The sequence below is a fragment of the Silurus meridionalis genome, chromosome 22, assembly GCF_014805685.1.
Source record: "Silurus meridionalis isolate SWU-2019-XX chromosome 22, ASM1480568v1, whole genome shotgun sequence".
Taxonomy (NCBI): Eukaryota; Metazoa; Chordata; class Actinopteri; order Siluriformes; family Siluridae; genus Silurus; species Silurus meridionalis.
The window spans coordinates 1,426,200-1,443,839 of NC_060905.1; the positions used below are offsets into that span (position 1 = coordinate 1,426,200).

Below are 17,640 nucleotides of genomic sequence, written 5' to 3' on the forward strand. Positions count from 1 at the left end.
TCCACTCTTATACGTCACCCTATGATCCTCCTTCTTCTTAAAATACGTGTTCACCACTGCCATTTCCATCCTTTTAGCAAAATCTACCACCATACGCCCTTCCACATTCCTCTCCTTAAAACCATACCTACCATCACCTCCTCATCACCTCTGTTCCCTTCACCTACATGCCCATTAAAGTCAGCCCCAATCACCAATCTTTCATTCCTAGATTCACCTTCTACCACTTCATCTAACTCACTCCAGAATCTTTCCTTCTCCTCCATCTCACAATCCACTTGTGGAGCAGAAGCACTGATGACATTTATCATCATCCCTTCAACTTCCAGCTTCACGTTCATCACCCTATCAGAAACTCTCTTCACCTCCACTACACTCTTACTGTACTCTTCCTTCAGAATCCCCCCTACACCATTTCTCTTTCCACCCACACCATGATAGAACAGTTTAAACAAAATCCAATGTTCCTGCTCTTACTCCCTTTCCACTTGGTCTCCTGAACACACAACATCTCTACCTTTCTCCTCTCCATCATATCAGCTCCCTCTCTCCCTTTACCAGTCATAGTACCAACATTTAAAGTACCAACCTGAACCTCCACTCTCCTACACTGCTCCTTTCCCTGCTGTCTCTGTAGACGTCTTCCTCCTCTCCTTCTCCTCCTTCAGCCAACAGTAGCCCAATTTATACCGGTACCCTGTTGTTAATGATACCTGTGGCGGTCGTTGGTAACCCGGGTCTCGACCGATCCGGTATGAAATTCTGATTTGTGATCCACATATTTTACGCTGGATGTCCTTCATAACACAAACATCCACATTTATCCAGACTTGGGACTGACACTGAGAGTCACCTGACTTGTTGAACCATAATGACTGGGTTCCCGGTGCCTTGACCTCTATTAATAACTATTATTTACAATATTCACACACAAACACATGCACACACAAACACACATACACACACACGCGCACACAAGAACACACACAAACACACACACAAACACGCACACACACACTTTCTTCGGGGCATGCATGGATCTCTAGAACAGTAAGAATGTGAATGGTAATGATTTATTGCCTTTCTCTGTAGAAATAATATTGCTTTGTGTGTGTGTGTGTGTGTGTGTGTGTGTGTGTATATGTGTGTGTGTGTGTGTGTGTGTGTGTGTGTGTGTGTGAGGTTAAACCGGTTGGTTGAGAAGTTAGATGATGTCCGTGCTGAAATTGAACACCGCTGTGGGATCATCAGCGCCTCCTCACGTTTTCAGTGTTTGTGAATATGTTCAGGGCGTCTCCTGTGTGACGCCCAAAATATCTCACTTGTAGACTTTGGTGACATCAGACAGAAACTCTCTTAGGAAGAAAGAACCTATCAGGTGTCTGTCTTTACTCGCATGATATCCAGAGAGGGTGAAGGCCTCCAAGTGGTTCTTTGTAAAGAACATCAAGCTGGATGGATCAGTTTAAAGTGCCCCTGGTGTAATAGACTCGGAGAGGAGCTCTATCAGAAAACTTGACAGTGAAGAGACGATAAGCCCCGCCCACCTGAGCTCGTTAAAGGTCATTAGGAAATGTGTACCATCGCTGCCTCACTCTGGATGGAACTGGAATTTAATTTAACTACGTTTACAGGTTTATAAACATCTTACAATCCACTATTTACACCTGAACTCCTTCCAGCCAATCACAATCCACTATTCACACCTGAACTCCTTCCAGCCAATCACAATCCACTATTTACACCTGAACTTCTTCCAGCCAATCACAATCCACTATTCACACCTGAACTCCTTCCATCCAATCACAATCCACTATTTACACCTGAACTTCTTCCAGCCAATCACAATCCACTATCCTACACTAAATTTATTCCATCACAGTTTAGTAGTGAGGACTTCTTCACTGAAAAAATTGAAAGTATTAGTAAAACAATTGTGGAGGTCCAAACTCTGACAGCATCTCCTGACATTATCTCACCTACAACTCCATAACTACACTGTTTTACATGTACAGGACAGGAAGATCTGTATGATGTTATTATCAAAGCTAAATCAACAACATGTCACTTAGATCTCATTCCAACTCATCTACTGAAGGAAGTGTTCCATACAGCTGGTGAGACTCTTCTCAATATTATTAACTCCTCACTTTTCTTTAGGTCACGTCCCTAAACCCCTCAAATTAGCAGTTATTAATCCCCTCATTAAGAAACCTCATTTAGATCCAAACACACTGTCAAATTTCAGACCCATTTCAAATCTCCCATTTATGTGTAAGATTTTAGAAAAGATTGTCACTGCTCAGTTCTGTTCCTACTTACAAGAGAACAAGATCTTTGAGGAGTTTCAGTCAGGTTTCAGGCTCCATCATAGCACAGAAACTGCTCTAGTTATAATCACTAATGACCTGTTTTTAGCTTCAGACCAAGGCTTCATCTCGCTGTTAGTTTTACTAGATCTTAGTGCTGCATTCTGAGTGTGTTAAAGAATTAAATGTGTGTGTGTGTGTGTGAGTGTTAGTGTGTGTGAGAGTGAGTGTTAGTGTGTTAGTGTGTGTGAGAGTGAGTGTGAGAGTGAGTGTTAGTGTGTGTTAGTCTGTGTGAGAGTGTGTGTTTGTGTGTGTGTGTAAGAGTGAGTGTTTGTGTGTGTGTGAGAGTGAGTGTTAGTGTGTGTGTGTGTGTGTTAGTGTGTGACAGTGAGTGTGTGAGTGTGACACACACATACACAAGCATACACATGCATAAACACAAACACACACACACATTCCCCAATATATATAAACACACAGGTAAGCCTCACTCCTTTTTCATTTATATTTCATTTAAAAAAGTTAGTAAGAAAGAAATAATAATAAAAAAGTATAAAAAGAGAAGAAAGAACGGAAAAGGAAGAAATGCAGAAAGATGACAACAAACAAGATTAATTTTTTTTTTTTTACCCGGAAATGATCTCATTAAATGTTTCGGTCACGTGTTAAACACTTTTTGTAAAGCAGCTTCAGATGCCTGTTCCTAAATTCACACCCTTAAAAAATAAAAACATTAACTTACATATTTTTATGATTAAAATAAACTTTTATAGAGCTGAACTTGTTTATGATCAGTAGGTTTGTGTTTTATAGATATGAAGGATTTTTTGGTGTATATTTTTGATCAGGCAGACAGAAGGGCAGCCCGCTCCGGGTCTTTATCTGAGAATCACTGATTTCGGGTGTAAATGTGAAAGTAAATCGGATTTGGATTTACTGCCGCCGGGGTATTAAAACAGAGGCAATTCACACCTACAGAGAACATGTTTGTGTCGGTAGACGAGCGCGTGCCCAGTTTTAAAGGCTTTACATTAATTATGGTGAGTTTCAGTAGAACACAAACTGCTTCATTACAAACTAACTGGTGTTTAATGGGGTGTAGTGTAGTTGTGGTGTAATGGTGTGTAGTAGTGGTGTGTAGTAGTGGTGGTGGTTTAGTGGTGTGTAGTAGTGGTGGTGGTTTAGTGGTGTGTAGTAGTGGTGGTGGTTTAGTGGTGGTGTAATGGTGTGTAGTTGTGGTGGTGGTTTAGTGGTGGTGTAATGGTGTGTAGTAGTGGTGGTGGTTTAGTGGTGGTGTAATGGTGTGTAGTAGTGGTGGTGGTGGTGGTGGTGTTAGTGGTGGTGTAGTGGTGTGTGGTGGTGGTGGTTTAGTGGTGTGTAGTAGTGGTGGTGGTGGTTTAGTGGTGCAGTGGTGTGTGGTGGTGGTGGTGGTGGTTAGTGGTGTGTAGTGGTGGTGGTGGTGGTTTAGTGGTGTGTGTGGTGGTGGTGGTGGTTTAGTGGTGTGTGGTGGTGTGTAGTGGTGGTGGTTTAGTGGTGTGTGGTGGTGGTGGTTTAGTGGTGGTGTAGTGGTGGTGGTGGTGGTGTGTAGTAGTGGTGGTGGTGTAGTGGTGCAGTGGTGGTGGTGTAGTGGTGTGTGTAGTGGTGTGGTTTAGTGGTGGTGCAGTAGTGGTGGTGGTGGCAGTGGTGGTGGTGGTGTAGTGGTGCAGTGGTGGTAGTGGTGGTGTAATGGTGTAGTAGTGGTGGTGGCAGTGGTGGTGTAATGGTGTAGTAGTGGTGGTGGTGTAGTGGTGTAGTGGTGTAGTGGTGTGTGTGGTGGTGGTGGTGGTAGTGGTGGTGTAGTGGTGCAGTGGTGGTGCAGTGGTGGTGGTGTAGTGGTGCAGTGGTGGTAGTGGTGGTGTAGCAGTGGTGGTGGTGCAGTGGTGTAGTGGTGTGTAGTAGTGGTGGTGCAGTGGTGGTGGTGGTGTAGTGGTGGTGTAGCAGTGGTGGTAGTGGTGTGTGTAGTAGTGGTGGTGTGGTGTGTAGTGGTGGTAATGGTGTGTAGTAGTGGTGTAGTGGTGTAGTGGTGTAGTAGTAGTGGTGGTGTAGTGGTGTGTAGTAGTGGTGGTGTGTAGTGCAGTGGTGGTGTAATGGTGTGCAGTGGTGGTGTGCAGTGGTGTGTAGTGGTGTGCAGTGGTGTGCAGTGGTGGTGTAGTAGTGGTGGTGCAGTAGTGGTGGTGGCAGTGGTGGTGGTAGTAGTGGTGGTGTAATGGTGTGTAGTAGTGTGGTGGTGTAGTGGTGGTGCAGTGGTGTGTGTAGTGGTGGTGCAGTGGTGGTGTGTGGTGGTGGTTTAGTGGTGGTGTAGTGGTGTGTAGTGGTGGTGTAGTGGTGGTGGTGTAGTGGTGTAGCAGTGGTGGTGCAGTGGTGTAGTGGTGGTTTAGTGGTGGTGTAATGGTGTGTAGTAGTGGTGGTGGTTTAGTGGTGGTGTAGTGGTGTGTAGCAGTGGTGGTGTAGTGGTGTGTAGCAGTGGTGGTGGTTTAGTGGTGGTGTAATGGTGTGTAGTGGTGGTGGTTTAGTGGTGTGTGGTGTAGTAGTGGTGGTTTAGTGGTGGTGTAGTGTGGTGGTGTAATGGTGGTGTAGTGGTAGTGGTGGTGGTTTAGTGGTGGTGTAATGGTGTAGTAGTGGTGGTGGTTTAGTGGTGTGTAGTGGTGTAATGGTGTAGTAGTGGTGTAATGGTGTAGTGGTGGTGGTGTAATGTGTGTAGTAGTGGTGGTAATGGTGTAGTGGTGTAGTGGTGGTGGTAATGGTGTGTAGTTGTGGTGGTGTAGTGGTGTGTAGTGTGGTGGTGGTTTAGTGGTGTTGTGGTGGTGTAGTAGTGGTGGTAATGGTGGTGTAGTAGTAGTGGTGGTGTGTAGTGGTGTATAGTAGTGGTGGTGGTTTAGTGGTGGTGTAGTGGTGTGTAATAGTGGTGGTGTGTAGTGGTGGTGTAATGTGTGTAGTAGTGGTGGTGTGGTGGTGTGCAGTGGTGTGTGTAGTAGTGGTGGTGGTTAGTGGTGGTGTAGTGGTGTAGTTGTGGTGTAGTGGTGTGTAGTAGTGGTGGTGTGGTGGTGTAGTAGTGGTGGTTTAGTGGTGGTGTAGTGGTGTAGTTGTGGTGGTGTAATGGTGGTGTAATGGTGTAGTAGTGGTGGTGTAATGGTGTGTAGTGGTGGTGGTTTAGTGGTGGTGGTGGTTTAGTGGTGGTGTAATGGTGTGTAGTAGTGGTGGTGGTAGTGGTGGTGTAATGGTCTTTAGTTGTGGAGGGTATGACTGTGTCAGATTATTGTTGTGAGATGATAATGATCATGTTGATGATGATGCAGATGATCACATTGATGTTGAAGATGATGATGATGATGATGATGATGGTAATGTTGATGATGGTAATGATCATGTTGATGATGTAATGGTTGTTCTCCAGCCTGCAGTGTCAGTAGGGAATGTGGGGCAGCTGGCTGCAGATCTGATCATCTCCACATTAGACATGGTGAGAGTCGGACACTTCCACACAGACTGTCTGATCCCTATGGCGGGAAATAATCCGTACGGCGTTGCTGAGGAGGACGCGGCTCTGCTCTGCACCAACGCTGAAGGTCTGATCAGATCTCCTTTCCTATTTTTATCAACTGTGAAGTTTCGTACCCTATGTAGTGCACGTGTACAGGGACTAGAAGTGGTTTGGGATTTATCCCATTAGTAAGAACTGTTTTTCTGCACATTGTTTGATTTATAAATGTTTTTTATCTCTTGTGTAGTTTACTGTCGCGGTGATTTGCAGTTGGCTGTGCTGCAGATACGCACCCCCATTTTACCGGTGAGTCTGCCCCATTGTCCCCCTGACACCACCACTAGCCACGCCCCAAAGCCCCCTGACACCACCCCTATTCCTAACACCCGCTATCGTTTCTATAGCAGTAAAAAAAAAATAAAGACTGTTTTTATAGCTGCTAGAACGTAAGTAAAAACAGGAAACAAACTATTGGAGGTAAAGATATAAAAAGTAATTTCCTGTCTCCAATATTCAAACGGTTTCCATGGCAACAAACCTGTCTGCTCATTGGTCCTGTGGGTTTCCGAAACGTGCGTTTATTTTGACGCTTCTTTTCCAGACGAAGATGAAATCTTTCCGTAAAACACTGCTGTCCTGGATTAAAACTAGCGGATTTTCCAGAACGGTGCTGCTGTCGAGCTGCCACGCTCACCACCGCGACGACCAGCAGCTCCTCAGGTAGAAACCCGTTATCTCTGATAACATGTTGATTTTATTATCTCAGAATTACCTCTTTGTCAGTCAGGAAGCATCGTGGTGCCACTGACTGCCTTTAATCGTCCTTTTTTTTCTCGTGTTGCCATGACGAAGCAGCTCTCCTCTGAGATACCTGCTCACTCCGGCTCTTCGGGAGGACGTAGAGGGGACGCTGCAGAGTTTGGGGTGGAGGGAGATGGAGAGAGTGAGCCCTTTCCCTGGAATCACTGATTCAGACAGCCTGCGGCTCTACATCCCGGGAGGAGGCGTCACCAAAGCACTCTACAACGACTGGTATTGATCACCAGACACGTGTACAAGTAGACTAGAGTAACGGCGATGTTACGGACGGAGGTCAGTGTGAGGGCGATGTTGAGGACGGAGGTCAGTGTGAGGGCGATGTTGAGGACGGAGGTCAGTGTGAGGGCGATGCCGAGGGCGGAAGGCAAGACTGAGGGCGATGCCGAGGGCGGAAGGCAAGACTGAGGGCGATGCCGAGGGCGGAAGGCAAGACTGAGGGCGATGCCGAGGGCGGAAGGCAAGACTGAGGGCGATGCCGAGGGCGGAAGGCAAGACTGAGGGCGATGCCGAGGGCGGAAGGCAAGACTGAGGGCGATGTCGAGGGCGGAAGGCAAGACTGAGGGCGATGTTGAGGGCGGGGATCAGAGTAACATTCATGACCAGAGACGTAGATCAGAGTGATGTTGATTACTGTGCACAGTAAAAGTAAAAAATGGTCAAATAAGTTTGACTGAGGAATTTAAACGTGTGTTTTTTTTTTTTTGGTCTTCAGCTGCAGTGAGAACATGTCCATGGCAGTACTGCTGCTGTTCTGCTCGGAAGGAGACAACGTCCCCGACACATTCACTCTCGTCAATCACCTGAATGACTGGCTCCACCTGCTGGCCAAACCAGTCAGTCACTCAGAGATTCAATTCTAATAAGTATTATACTAATTATAATTAAAATAAGTGACAATATTAATGATAGAAATTATAACCATGATAATGAGGATAATGACACCAACTATGAATTTGATAAACATTAATAATAACGATGATAAAATAAGGACTGTACTTCCTATCTCAGGTTCAGGGCTCTGTTCCATGGAGAATCCCGTCTTCCTGGAGGCTCCTTTTTGGAAGCGGTGTTCCTCCTCTGATCTTCTAAACTCCACTGAGACACAGGAGACGACGACCGGACGCGTTTCTGAAACATCGTTGAAGTCTGGACTGTGTGTTGTACATCACTTACACACAATAATAATCACGTGTCTCCTGATTCAGTTCACGTGACACTTTGAACCCGGAGTGAAGGTGTAAAGCTTTGCCAGATTCGCTTGTCTTAAAAATAAATGGTAATTATGTAAAACGTCTGATTTTCATTAAACACAGTGACTTTTCTAAAATTTTTGCGTCAAATGCCTGGATTTTGTACACATGCTGGAAAACTTTTTTTTCTACACAACTCAGTAAAAGACCAAAAAACCCACTTTCTTTTTTCTTTATACAAATTTGGAAATAATTTTTATGTACAATAAAACTAAACATAAAAACAAAGTATTTTCTATATACTTTATATAATTTATTCATTAATATTCAAATCCATTTAAATATAATATGCATAAGTTGTTAAAATATATTTTTTAACGAACAACCCTATAGAGCAGTGTGTGTGTGTGTGTGTGTGTGTTAAAATAAAACTACAGAAATGTATTCCGGTGCAATAAGTGGACAATATGAACATGCTCATTTGCATACACATGCTCATTTGCATAACCCCACCCCCACCATTGACTCTACCCAGAACTTTATTGTAAAAAACAAAATGCGTTTTATTCCAACACGTGACTGATAGAAACGTTGACACAAACACAATGCAGCTGCTTTTATACACTAAAGAGGAAACTCTTAAGACTTTTTCATCTTATCAAAAATACTCGTTTCATCCCGACGTCCCGGGGAAGAACCTCAAGTCGTCTCTCCCATATAAAAAAATAGAGTGTTTTCAGAAATAAACACGTCCGTCTAATAAAAATGTGAAGTTACAAACGGGTGATGCATAGAACTACGACGCCGGATTCTGCGAAAGAAAAAAAAAATAGAGATCATCGTTCGAATTGTGATCCGAGATTAAAGCCAAGGCAGTGCTCGAGTCCAGCGCTGCTCTGCTGGTGTGTGTGTGTGTGTGTGTGTTGGTTTGAGGACACACTCGCTCCTCAGAGTCCATGCTGTAAACAGTGTGGAGGAGTATTATGGTCTGGAGATCCCTGCTCTGGTTGCCGAGGTGTTAGGTGTCACTGGTCGTTCTCGCTCTGGAAACAGAAACAGAGGTTAAACTTCACATTTTATTCATACGAATCTTAAAAAAAAAACAATTGCGAATGTTATAATATACAACTTAACAAAACAACTCTTATTTAATATCAGTAACTGTAGAACAAACCCCTCTCTATGGCCACGCCCCCTACCAGAGTGTGAAGATGGGGTTCCACCTTCCCCCCTGTGAACTTCTTCAATTTATCTTTACTGATGTCAACAACAGCAATGCTAATGTGGAGGCAACACACTTCCATTAGCAGCATCAGCCTCATAGCAACAGGAAGCAAAAAATAACTAATAAAAAAAGGAAACTTTGTTCATTGCCTACATTTGTGATGAAGACAAGGGGAAGGGGTGGGACTCTGAAATAAGCCACACCCCTGACGCAATGGTTCATATATTCCTACTAAAAACTTTTTTGAAATTTATTTTGTGTTTGTGACGTAGCTGACGAAACTCTGCCAATCATTTTATAGCCACACCTCTGAATGTCCCCTCGCACCCCCCCAATCTTAGTTGCACCCTCTGAATGTCCCCCCACAATCTCAGTCCCACCCCTCTGAATGTCTCCTCGTTCACCCCACAATCTCAGTTACACCCCTCTAAATGTCCCCCTGTTCACCCCACAATCTCAGTTCCACCCTCTGAATGTCCCCCGTTCCCCACAATCTCAGTCCCACCCTCTAAATGTCCCTCGTTCACCCCACAATCTCAGTCCCACCCTCTGAATGTCTCCTCGTTCCCCCAATCTCAGTTCCACCCTCTGAATGTCCCCCGTTCCCCACAATCTCAGTTCCACCCTCTGAATGTCCCCCGTTCCCCACAATCTCAGTTCCACCTCTAAATGTCCCTCGTTCCCCCAATCTCAGTTTCACCTCTAAATGTCCCTCGTCCCCCAATCTTGGTTCCACCCTTCTAAATGTCCCTCGTTCCCCCAATCTCAGTTCCACCCTCTAAATGTCCCCTCGCTCAGGGTAAATCGGGTATTGTGATATGAGCAAAATATTAGACCACGATACCTGATTCATACGATGCATAAGATTCATTTCTCTTTCCGTTCAATCGTTCATTATAATACATTTGATTATATCACTTAATTATATTATATATGATATAGACTTTTATAAAGTAGATTTTTTTAAAATGTAATATTATTTAATGGTAATTGATTAATTATTAAGTAACTAATAAATTAATGAATATATTATTTCCTTTAAATGCCAATTTGTAGGCATTTCTTCATTGCTCTGTAGCATGTAAATCAGCAGAAGACACACACGCACACACACACACACACACACACACAAACAAAAAATAAAACGTATGGAAGCTGGTAACACACTCATGCGTTGAACGCGTGTTTGGTCAGTAGCGCAAGTCACGTGTTAGATCAGGCACAAGACACTCCTATAGCACCACCTTGTGTTGCTTCACAGCAATGTCACTCTAATGTTTTGCACTATAATGATCTCTGTGTCCACACAAAGCTAAATGCAAATAATAATACAATTAAAGAGCAACTCTGCTTTACACACCAGTTACAGTGATATTAAGATCAAATTACAGCATACAGTTTATTATTTTATTTAATACAAAGCTCCAGGTGGGCTTTAAAATACGAGTCATACAATGGTGTGTGAAACCTGACCATAAGATTCGCATGCGCTTGTTTTTTGAACATCCCATCCCACATGTAGTCCCCATTCGCTGTTATAAAAAGCTCTACTCTTCTGGGAAGATGTTCCACTGGATTTGGTAAAGATTTATGTGAGATTCATTCAGCCACAAGGGTGTGCGTGAAGCTGATGTAGGTGAGGTGAGGAGGCCTGGGGTGCAGTCACATTAAAAATTCATTCATGTTCTAAAAAGGTGGAGCTCTATAGCAGGAGACCTTCCACTCCAACCCATGGAAAGCAGATCTTCATGAAACTGGATTTGTGCACAGGGACAATGTAATGCTGGAACAGGTTTGGGCCTCCTAGTTTAATGAAGACGTCCTGTACAACTGTGTGCTTCCAACTTTGTGGGAAAAACCACATATGGCACCAGGGAACATCAGTTGTCCCAATACTTATGACCGCAGGGTGTGAAAGTGTATTCATAAATAGTGTATGATATTCAGATGCCTACAGTAAGAACCCTGGTTCCAATTTGACTCGTTCTTCTTGTACAATAGACCCTATACGTTGCTCCGCTGATGCTTCCACCACCGTGCTTCACTGTGCAGCGCTCGGATTCTACACGATGTGAGACGTTTTCTCTGTACAAACTAATAAACAGAGCTCATCATGGTGCAGTCGGTTTCTGCTGCTTCCTGCGACTCTTCTCGATTTGCCCATTACCATAGTTATGGATATTCTGAGGGCAATCTCGTCTGGATCAACAGTCTGGGGATGATCATTTGTTCTGTTCCCTGAATCAATTTTTTCTTCCGTTTTCGAGGTCGGTGCTCACCGTGACTCTGCGTGTAGCGATTGTGCTGCCATCTGTTGGTGTGTTACAAAACTAGTCTCGAAACTTTTTGATACCACCTCATACAAGGACCTCGTACGGCACTTGAAAAGATATTCGATGTTACCGTGACTACACGATACATGCGAGGCGACTGTTTTGCCATTAATACACAACCATGTTTTGTCTTGTAAGTGTTTAAGTGTTTATGGCTAAAAGGTGCTGGAGTTGCTCTTTAACCGTGCGAAGTCAAACCATGCTAAGTTTTTTCCACTCCAAACCCAAAGCCGTGGTTAGCATGAAATCTGGATTAGCATCAAAGCTCCACACGTACTGCGACAACACAATGTAACCTTGTTGGCTAGTTTCCTCACATACAGTCTGTGGGTTGTGCACAGAGGCCAGGGTGGGCCCTGGGTGGGCCCTGGGCGAGGGGAGGGGTCGAGCCCAGGCTCGCAGCACTGCCTCGGTCTCGGGTGGGAGGAAAGGGAGGGGTCAGAGTTCGCTTGGTCACGTACAACAGATGCAACCCAGGCTGTGTGAAAGAGGGACAACACGGTCAGCTGGAAAACCTAGAGCACAGGCTATTATAGATGAGGGGGCAGCGTTTTTCCTCAACGGAAGCCTCAGAACTTTACGAGTCAGTTGGACATTATTAACCGGTCTCTACTCAACCTGTTCCAACTGGTTTTAACTTCCTAGAACATTCAAGAGCCTCTAAATTCACTCGCTCTTCAGTTTGCTCATGATATCCAGAGACAAGACCTTCAGTTTCACCCGCACGCCGACGTTGATCTACTCAACCTTCACAACAAACAATTAGATCAAGAGCTAATGATCCTAAACAAGATCAGATCTTACAGTAGTGGTCCTCAGAAACCATGTCGTCATACCAGATCGTGTCTTCAAATATCATCAGGTCAGCTTAGAGAGCCAGGAACGGGAACTTCTTCCATACAAAACTTTTTAAACTCCTCTGGTTTGACTGAAACTTGACCTGACAGAGTTCCTCGTCCTCGACTTCATTTCAGTTGGATCAGACACTTTTGGATCTACTGTGGCCCTGTATCTGCTCTTGACATCAGGGCAAATATTTCAGATATTCCAGAAAGGTCACAAGTTCAAAGATTAGGTGCAATCCTGTAGATCAGACTCGTGGCTCATCAAAACAAACCCCTCACTGATCATCCCCAGTCCACTCACTCTCCTGATCTCTGCTGATTACAACAAACAAAAATACAGCTGCTGCTAGCATAAACGTACATGTTAGTGCTAGCTAAAGGAACATATTAGCTGGTTATTTTTTTGTCAGTAATATAACAGAAAAGTAAATGAACCTGGCTGCCTCTACCTGAGGTTCTGGAAACTTTCCACAAATCACTCAAATCATTTGTTCTCTATTCACAACAATAAGCTGTGTTAAGGACCGAGATCTTTCAGACTAAACCCTCTGCCTCTGCCAGGAGGTTCCGATCGTGTATTATGTGAGCATCACCTTTTCCTCTTCTTCTCCGTCTCGTTCGCCCTGGGCTTCGTCTGCTTTGGAGAGGTTTTCTGTGCAGAGATCTTCTCGTCTCTCTGTCTCTTGCGCGCGCTGAGGAACAGAGGAACACGGAACGGAAATAAAAAAAAAACGTGTTAAAAACCTCACACTGGGAGGAATCAGTCAGTGGGACTGAACATGGACGGAAATACAGACACTCACTTCGATGTGCACGTGTCTCCGTCTGCTTCTCTTTCGTCTTTTGAAGTTTTTTTCGCTCCCTCAATCTCTCCTGTGTCGTCTGCTTGGTTTTTGCGGGTGCCGTTGAAACGCTCCGACTGACATTTGGGAGGTGACGGAGACTCGGGTACACACACCTGATCCTCGTTAGAGAGCTCCTGCCATCGTTTCTGGTGCATGGGCACACAAGCAGTGATTATTCAGCTATTTCTCTGTCCATCCATCCATTTATCCATCCATCAATCTAATCTTTCAGCCCTAAAACTGCCAAATTGCCCTCGTTCTCACCCGCCTGTCTAGACCTCTGTCTTGTTGCACTCCTCTCCACCTGTCTGTTTGTCTGCGCTCCTCTCCACGCGCCCGCCTGTCTGTCTGCGCTCCTCTCCACGCGCCCGCCTGTCTGTCTGCTCCTCTCCACGCGCCCGCCTGTCTGTCTGCGCTCCTCTCCACGCGCCCGCCTGTCTGTCTGCGCTCCTCTCCACGCGCCCGCCTGTCTGTCTGCGCTCCTCTCCACGTGTCTGTCTATCTGCGCTCCTCTCCACAGGCCTGTCTGTCTGCGCTCCTCTCTACCTGTCTGTCTGTCTGCGCTCCTCTCCACGTGTCTGTCTGTCTGCGCTCCTCTCCACGTGCCTGTCTGTCTGCGCTCCTCTCTACCTGTCTGTCTGTCTGCGCTCCTCTCCACGTGCCTGTCTGTCTGCGCTCCTCTCTACCTGCCTGTCTGTCTGCGCTCCTCTCTACCTGTCTGTCTGTCTGCGCTTCTCTCCACGTGCCTGTCTGTCTGCGCTCCTCTCCACGTGCCTGTCTGTCTGCGCTCCTCTCCACGTGCCTGACTGTCTGCGCTCCTCTCCACGTGCCTGTCTGTCTGCGCTCCTCTCCACGTGCCTGTCTGTCTGCGCTCCTCTCCACGTGCCTGTCTGTCTGCGCTCCTCTCCACGTGCCTGTCTGTCTGCGCTCCTCTCTACCTGTCTGTCTGTCTGCGCTTCTCTCCACGTGCCTGTCTGTCTGCGCTCCTCTCCACAGGCCTGTCTGGCTGCGCTCCTCTCCACAGGCCTGTCTGGCTGCGCTGATCTCTTTCCTCACCTGTACTGATGAATCCCCCATGATGCACTTGGCTCCCTCCAGCACAGCCATGTATGAGAAGCGGAGCTGGTCAGGAGTCTGAATCAGACCCATCCTGAACCTCCTCATGTCCAGCAGCACCTTCTTAATGTCAACATGGGACGAGTCCTTTTTCTTATCCATCTGGAGAAACACGGCAGCACAGTTTATAATGACCCCTGTTACACACACACACACACACACACACACACACACACACACACACACACACACACACACACACTCTCTCTCTCTCTCTCTCTCTCTCACCAGTACGAGACAAGTGTCTACGAGGGAGAAGGTTCCGGAGCGTCCGATCCCTGCACTGCAGTGCACCACGGCCGGCCCATGCTCCGCCCCTAACGAGCCCGACTCTCGCACCTTGAACAAGAAGTTGAGAAAGCAGCAGGGGATTCTGGGACGCCAAGTCAGGCCATGTGGTGTAATGAAAGTGATAGATTTCTCTCTTCTCTCCAGTCTGAAATGCCCCCCACCACCACCACCACACAAACACACACCCACACACACACACACACACACACACACACACACACACACACAGAGTCGTGTTTTATTTCCATCTTGTATCGTCTGTGGTCACTGATTTGGTCAGAAGCTCACCTGAACGTTCTGCAGCTCCAGTAGGCGTGTGGTGTAGTACGACTTTACGTCCTCTGACAGCAGCCTCACCATGAAGCGCGTGTCCCTGAACGCCATCTCGCGCTCCTCCTGCGTGGGCCAGTACTGAGCGCACTTCTCCTGCAGGACACATGCCAAACACATCACTCAGATGTTTACACTAAACAGAAAAGAAATCTGGAACACCTGAGCATCAGATTGCTATGTGCTTCTCTGAACATCCTGTTTCAAAAGTGCTCCTATAATAAGCTCCACTCTTCTGCAGAGATGTTCCACTAGATTTGGTGAAGGTTTGTGTGAGATACAATCATTTACAATGATGGGTGTTGACGTAGGGTTGAGGGTCAAAGCATTTTGAAGCATTTAAAGCATATCTTCATGGAGCTTTGCTTTGTCGTACTGGAGCAGGTTCAAAGGGAAAATTTCATGCGACTGCATCCAAAAATGTCCTACACAATTGTGTGTCTCCAATTTTGTTGTAGCAGTTTGATGAGGAACCAAAAGTTGGGTGTCCCAATACTTTTGGTGCAGCTGAACTTTCACTTTGTTGAAATAAAATAAACACATCAGGCAGAGTTTCTCCATGTAGAATCTGATGAGAACCAAGACGTTCCTCTGCCGGGTGTGTGAAATAGAAAGCAGGTATATAGGAGGAGTTATGGATATCTGCTGATGCTCCAGGTTTCAGGTGCAGTAAACAGAAAGCGGTTCTGAGACTTCTCTGGTTCTAGTTTTCTCCTGACTCACGCACTGATCATCACGTCTTTACGCCGTGAAGCGAAAGTGAACGAGAGCAGAAACACTAAACTTTCACATCCCACCTCTGTTTCAGCTGAGAAAGCAGAAAGACCTCGTTTATAGGAATCAAACGTGTGTGTGTGTCGCTACGGGAATACACCCTAAACAAACGTGTGTGTGTGTGTGTGTGTGTGTGTGTGTGTGTGTGTGTGTGTGAGAGAGAGAGAGAGAGAGAGAGAGAGAGACTTACGAGCCTTTCTCTATCACTCTGTTCAGCATGATGACTGCTTTTGTTTTCTGTTCCCAGATCATCAGCCAGAAATGACCACAAGTGTTTCTGAGAGGGCCCTGAGGAGCGCACACACACACACACACACACACACACACACACACACACACACACACACACACACACACACTCTCTCTCTCTCTCTCTCTCTCTCACCAGTACGAGACAAGTGTCTACGAGGGAGAAGGTTCCGAGCGTCCGATCCCTGCACTGCAGTGCACCACGGCCGCCCATGCTCCGCCCCTAACGAGCCCGACTCTCGCACCTTGAACAAGAAGTTGAGAAACGACGCAGGGGATTCTGGGACGCCGAAGTCAGGCCATGTGGTGTAATGAAAGTGATAGATTTCTCTCTTCTCTCCAGTCTGAAATGCCCCCCACCACCACCACCACACAAACACACACACACACACACACACACACACACACACACACACACACACAGAGTCGTGTTTTATTTCCATCTTGTATCGTCTGTGGTCACTGATTTGGTCAGAAGCTCACCTGAACGTTCTGCAGCTCCAGTAGGCGTGTGGTGTAGTGCGACTTTCGTCCTCTGACAGCAGCCTCACCATGAAGCGCGTGTCCCTGAACGCCATCTCGCGCTCCTCCTGCGTGGGCCAGTACTGAGCGCACTTCTCCTGCAGGACACATGCCAAACACATCACTCAGATGTTTACACTAAACAGAAAAGAAATCTGGAACACCTGAGCATCAGATTGCTATGTGCTTCTCTGAACATCCTGTTTCAAAAGTGCTCCTATAATAAGCTCCACTCTTCTGCAGAGATGTTCCACTAGATTTGGTGAAGGTTTGTGTGAGATACAATCATTTACAATGATGGGTGTTGACGAGGGTTGAGGGTCAAAGCATTTTGAAGCATTTAAAGCATATCTTCATGGAGCTTTGCTTTGTCGCACTGGAGCAGGTTCAAAGGAAAATTTCATGCGACTGCATCCAAAATGTCCTACACAATTGTGTGTCTCCAATTTTGTTGTAGCAGTTTGATGAGGAACCAAAAGTTGGGTGTCCCAATACTTTGGTGCAGCTGAACTTTCACTTTGTTGAAATAAAATAAACACATCAGGCAGAGTTTCTCCATGTAGAATCTGATGAGAACCAAGGCGTTCCTCTGCCGGGTGTGTGAAATAGAAAGCAGGTATATAGGAGGAGTTATGGATATCTGCTGATGCTCCAGGTTTCAGGTGCAGTAAACAGAAAGCGGTTCTGAGACTTCTCTGGTTCTAGTTTTCTCCTGACTCACGCACTGATCATCACGTCTTTACGCCGTGAAGCGAAAGTGAACGAGAGCAGAAACACTAAACTTTCACATCCCACCTCTGTTTCAGCTGAGAAAGCAGAAAGACCTCGTTTATAGGAATCAAACGTGTGTGTGTGTCGCTACGGGAATACACCCTAAACAAACGTGTGTGTGTGTGTGTGTGTGTGTGTGTGTGTGTGTGTGTGTGTGAGAGTGTGAGAGAGAGAGAGAGAGAGAGAGAGACTTACCGAGCCTTTCTCTATCACTCTGTTCAGCATGATGACTGCTTTTGTTTTCTGTTCCCAGATCATCAGCCAGAAATGACCACAAGTGTTTCTGAGAGGGCCCTGAGGAGCGCGCACACACACACACACACACACACACACACACACACACACACACACACACACACACACAGCTCATCACAATCTTTACCTTCATCATCCTCATATCATCACCAGCATCCTTTATAATCACACTTCATCACCCCTCATCACCACCATCTTCACCACCTTGTCACCACGTCATAACCATCACCTTCACCACCACGTCAT

At 46.0% G+C, this 17,640-nt stretch overlaps 2 protein-coding genes across 3 annotated transcripts in view; one reads left to right on the top strand and one right to left on the bottom strand.

The window, feature by feature from the left end:
- Positions 1 to 3,192: 3,192 nt before the first annotated feature.
- psmg2 (proteasome (prosome, macropain) assembly chaperone 2) lies at positions 3,193 to 7,975 on the top strand. Of its 2 annotated transcripts, none has more exons than XM_046834972.1 (7): positions 3,193 to 3,349; positions 5,743 to 5,914; positions 6,077 to 6,135; positions 6,431 to 6,549; positions 6,682 to 6,861; positions 7,361 to 7,481; positions 7,657 to 7,975. In XM_046834972.1, exons 1-7 carry the CDS (start codon positions 3,293 to 3,295, stop codon positions 7,735 to 7,737), a joined length of 789 nt encoding a protein of 262 aa, XP_046690928.1. In that variant the 5' UTR covers positions 3,193 to 3,292; the 3' UTR covers positions 7,738 to 7,975. The 2 variants fall into 2 exon arrangements, with proteins under 2 accessions (XP_046690928.1, XP_046690929.1); XM_046834973.1 differs by having other exon boundaries at positions 6,685 to 6,861.
- A 401-nt stretch (positions 7,976 to 8,376) lies between these two features.
- ptpn2b (protein tyrosine phosphatase non-receptor type 2b) overlaps positions 8,377 to 17,640 on the bottom strand; it is a 14,109-nt gene continuing 4,845 nt past the window's right edge. The window contains 9 exon segments of the mRNA XM_046835128.1: positions 8,377 to 8,881; positions 12,835 to 12,933; positions 13,045 to 13,232; positions 14,143 to 14,304; positions 14,431 to 14,541; positions 16,092 to 16,190; positions 16,330 to 16,376; positions 16,379 to 16,466; positions 17,335 to 17,433. Coding sequence (XP_046691084.1) covers positions 8,857 to 8,881; positions 12,835 to 12,933; positions 13,045 to 13,232; positions 14,143 to 14,304; positions 14,431 to 14,541; positions 16,092 to 16,190; positions 16,330 to 16,376; positions 16,379 to 16,466; positions 17,335 to 17,433 — 918 coding nt within the window. The 3' untranslated portion in view covers positions 8,377 to 8,856.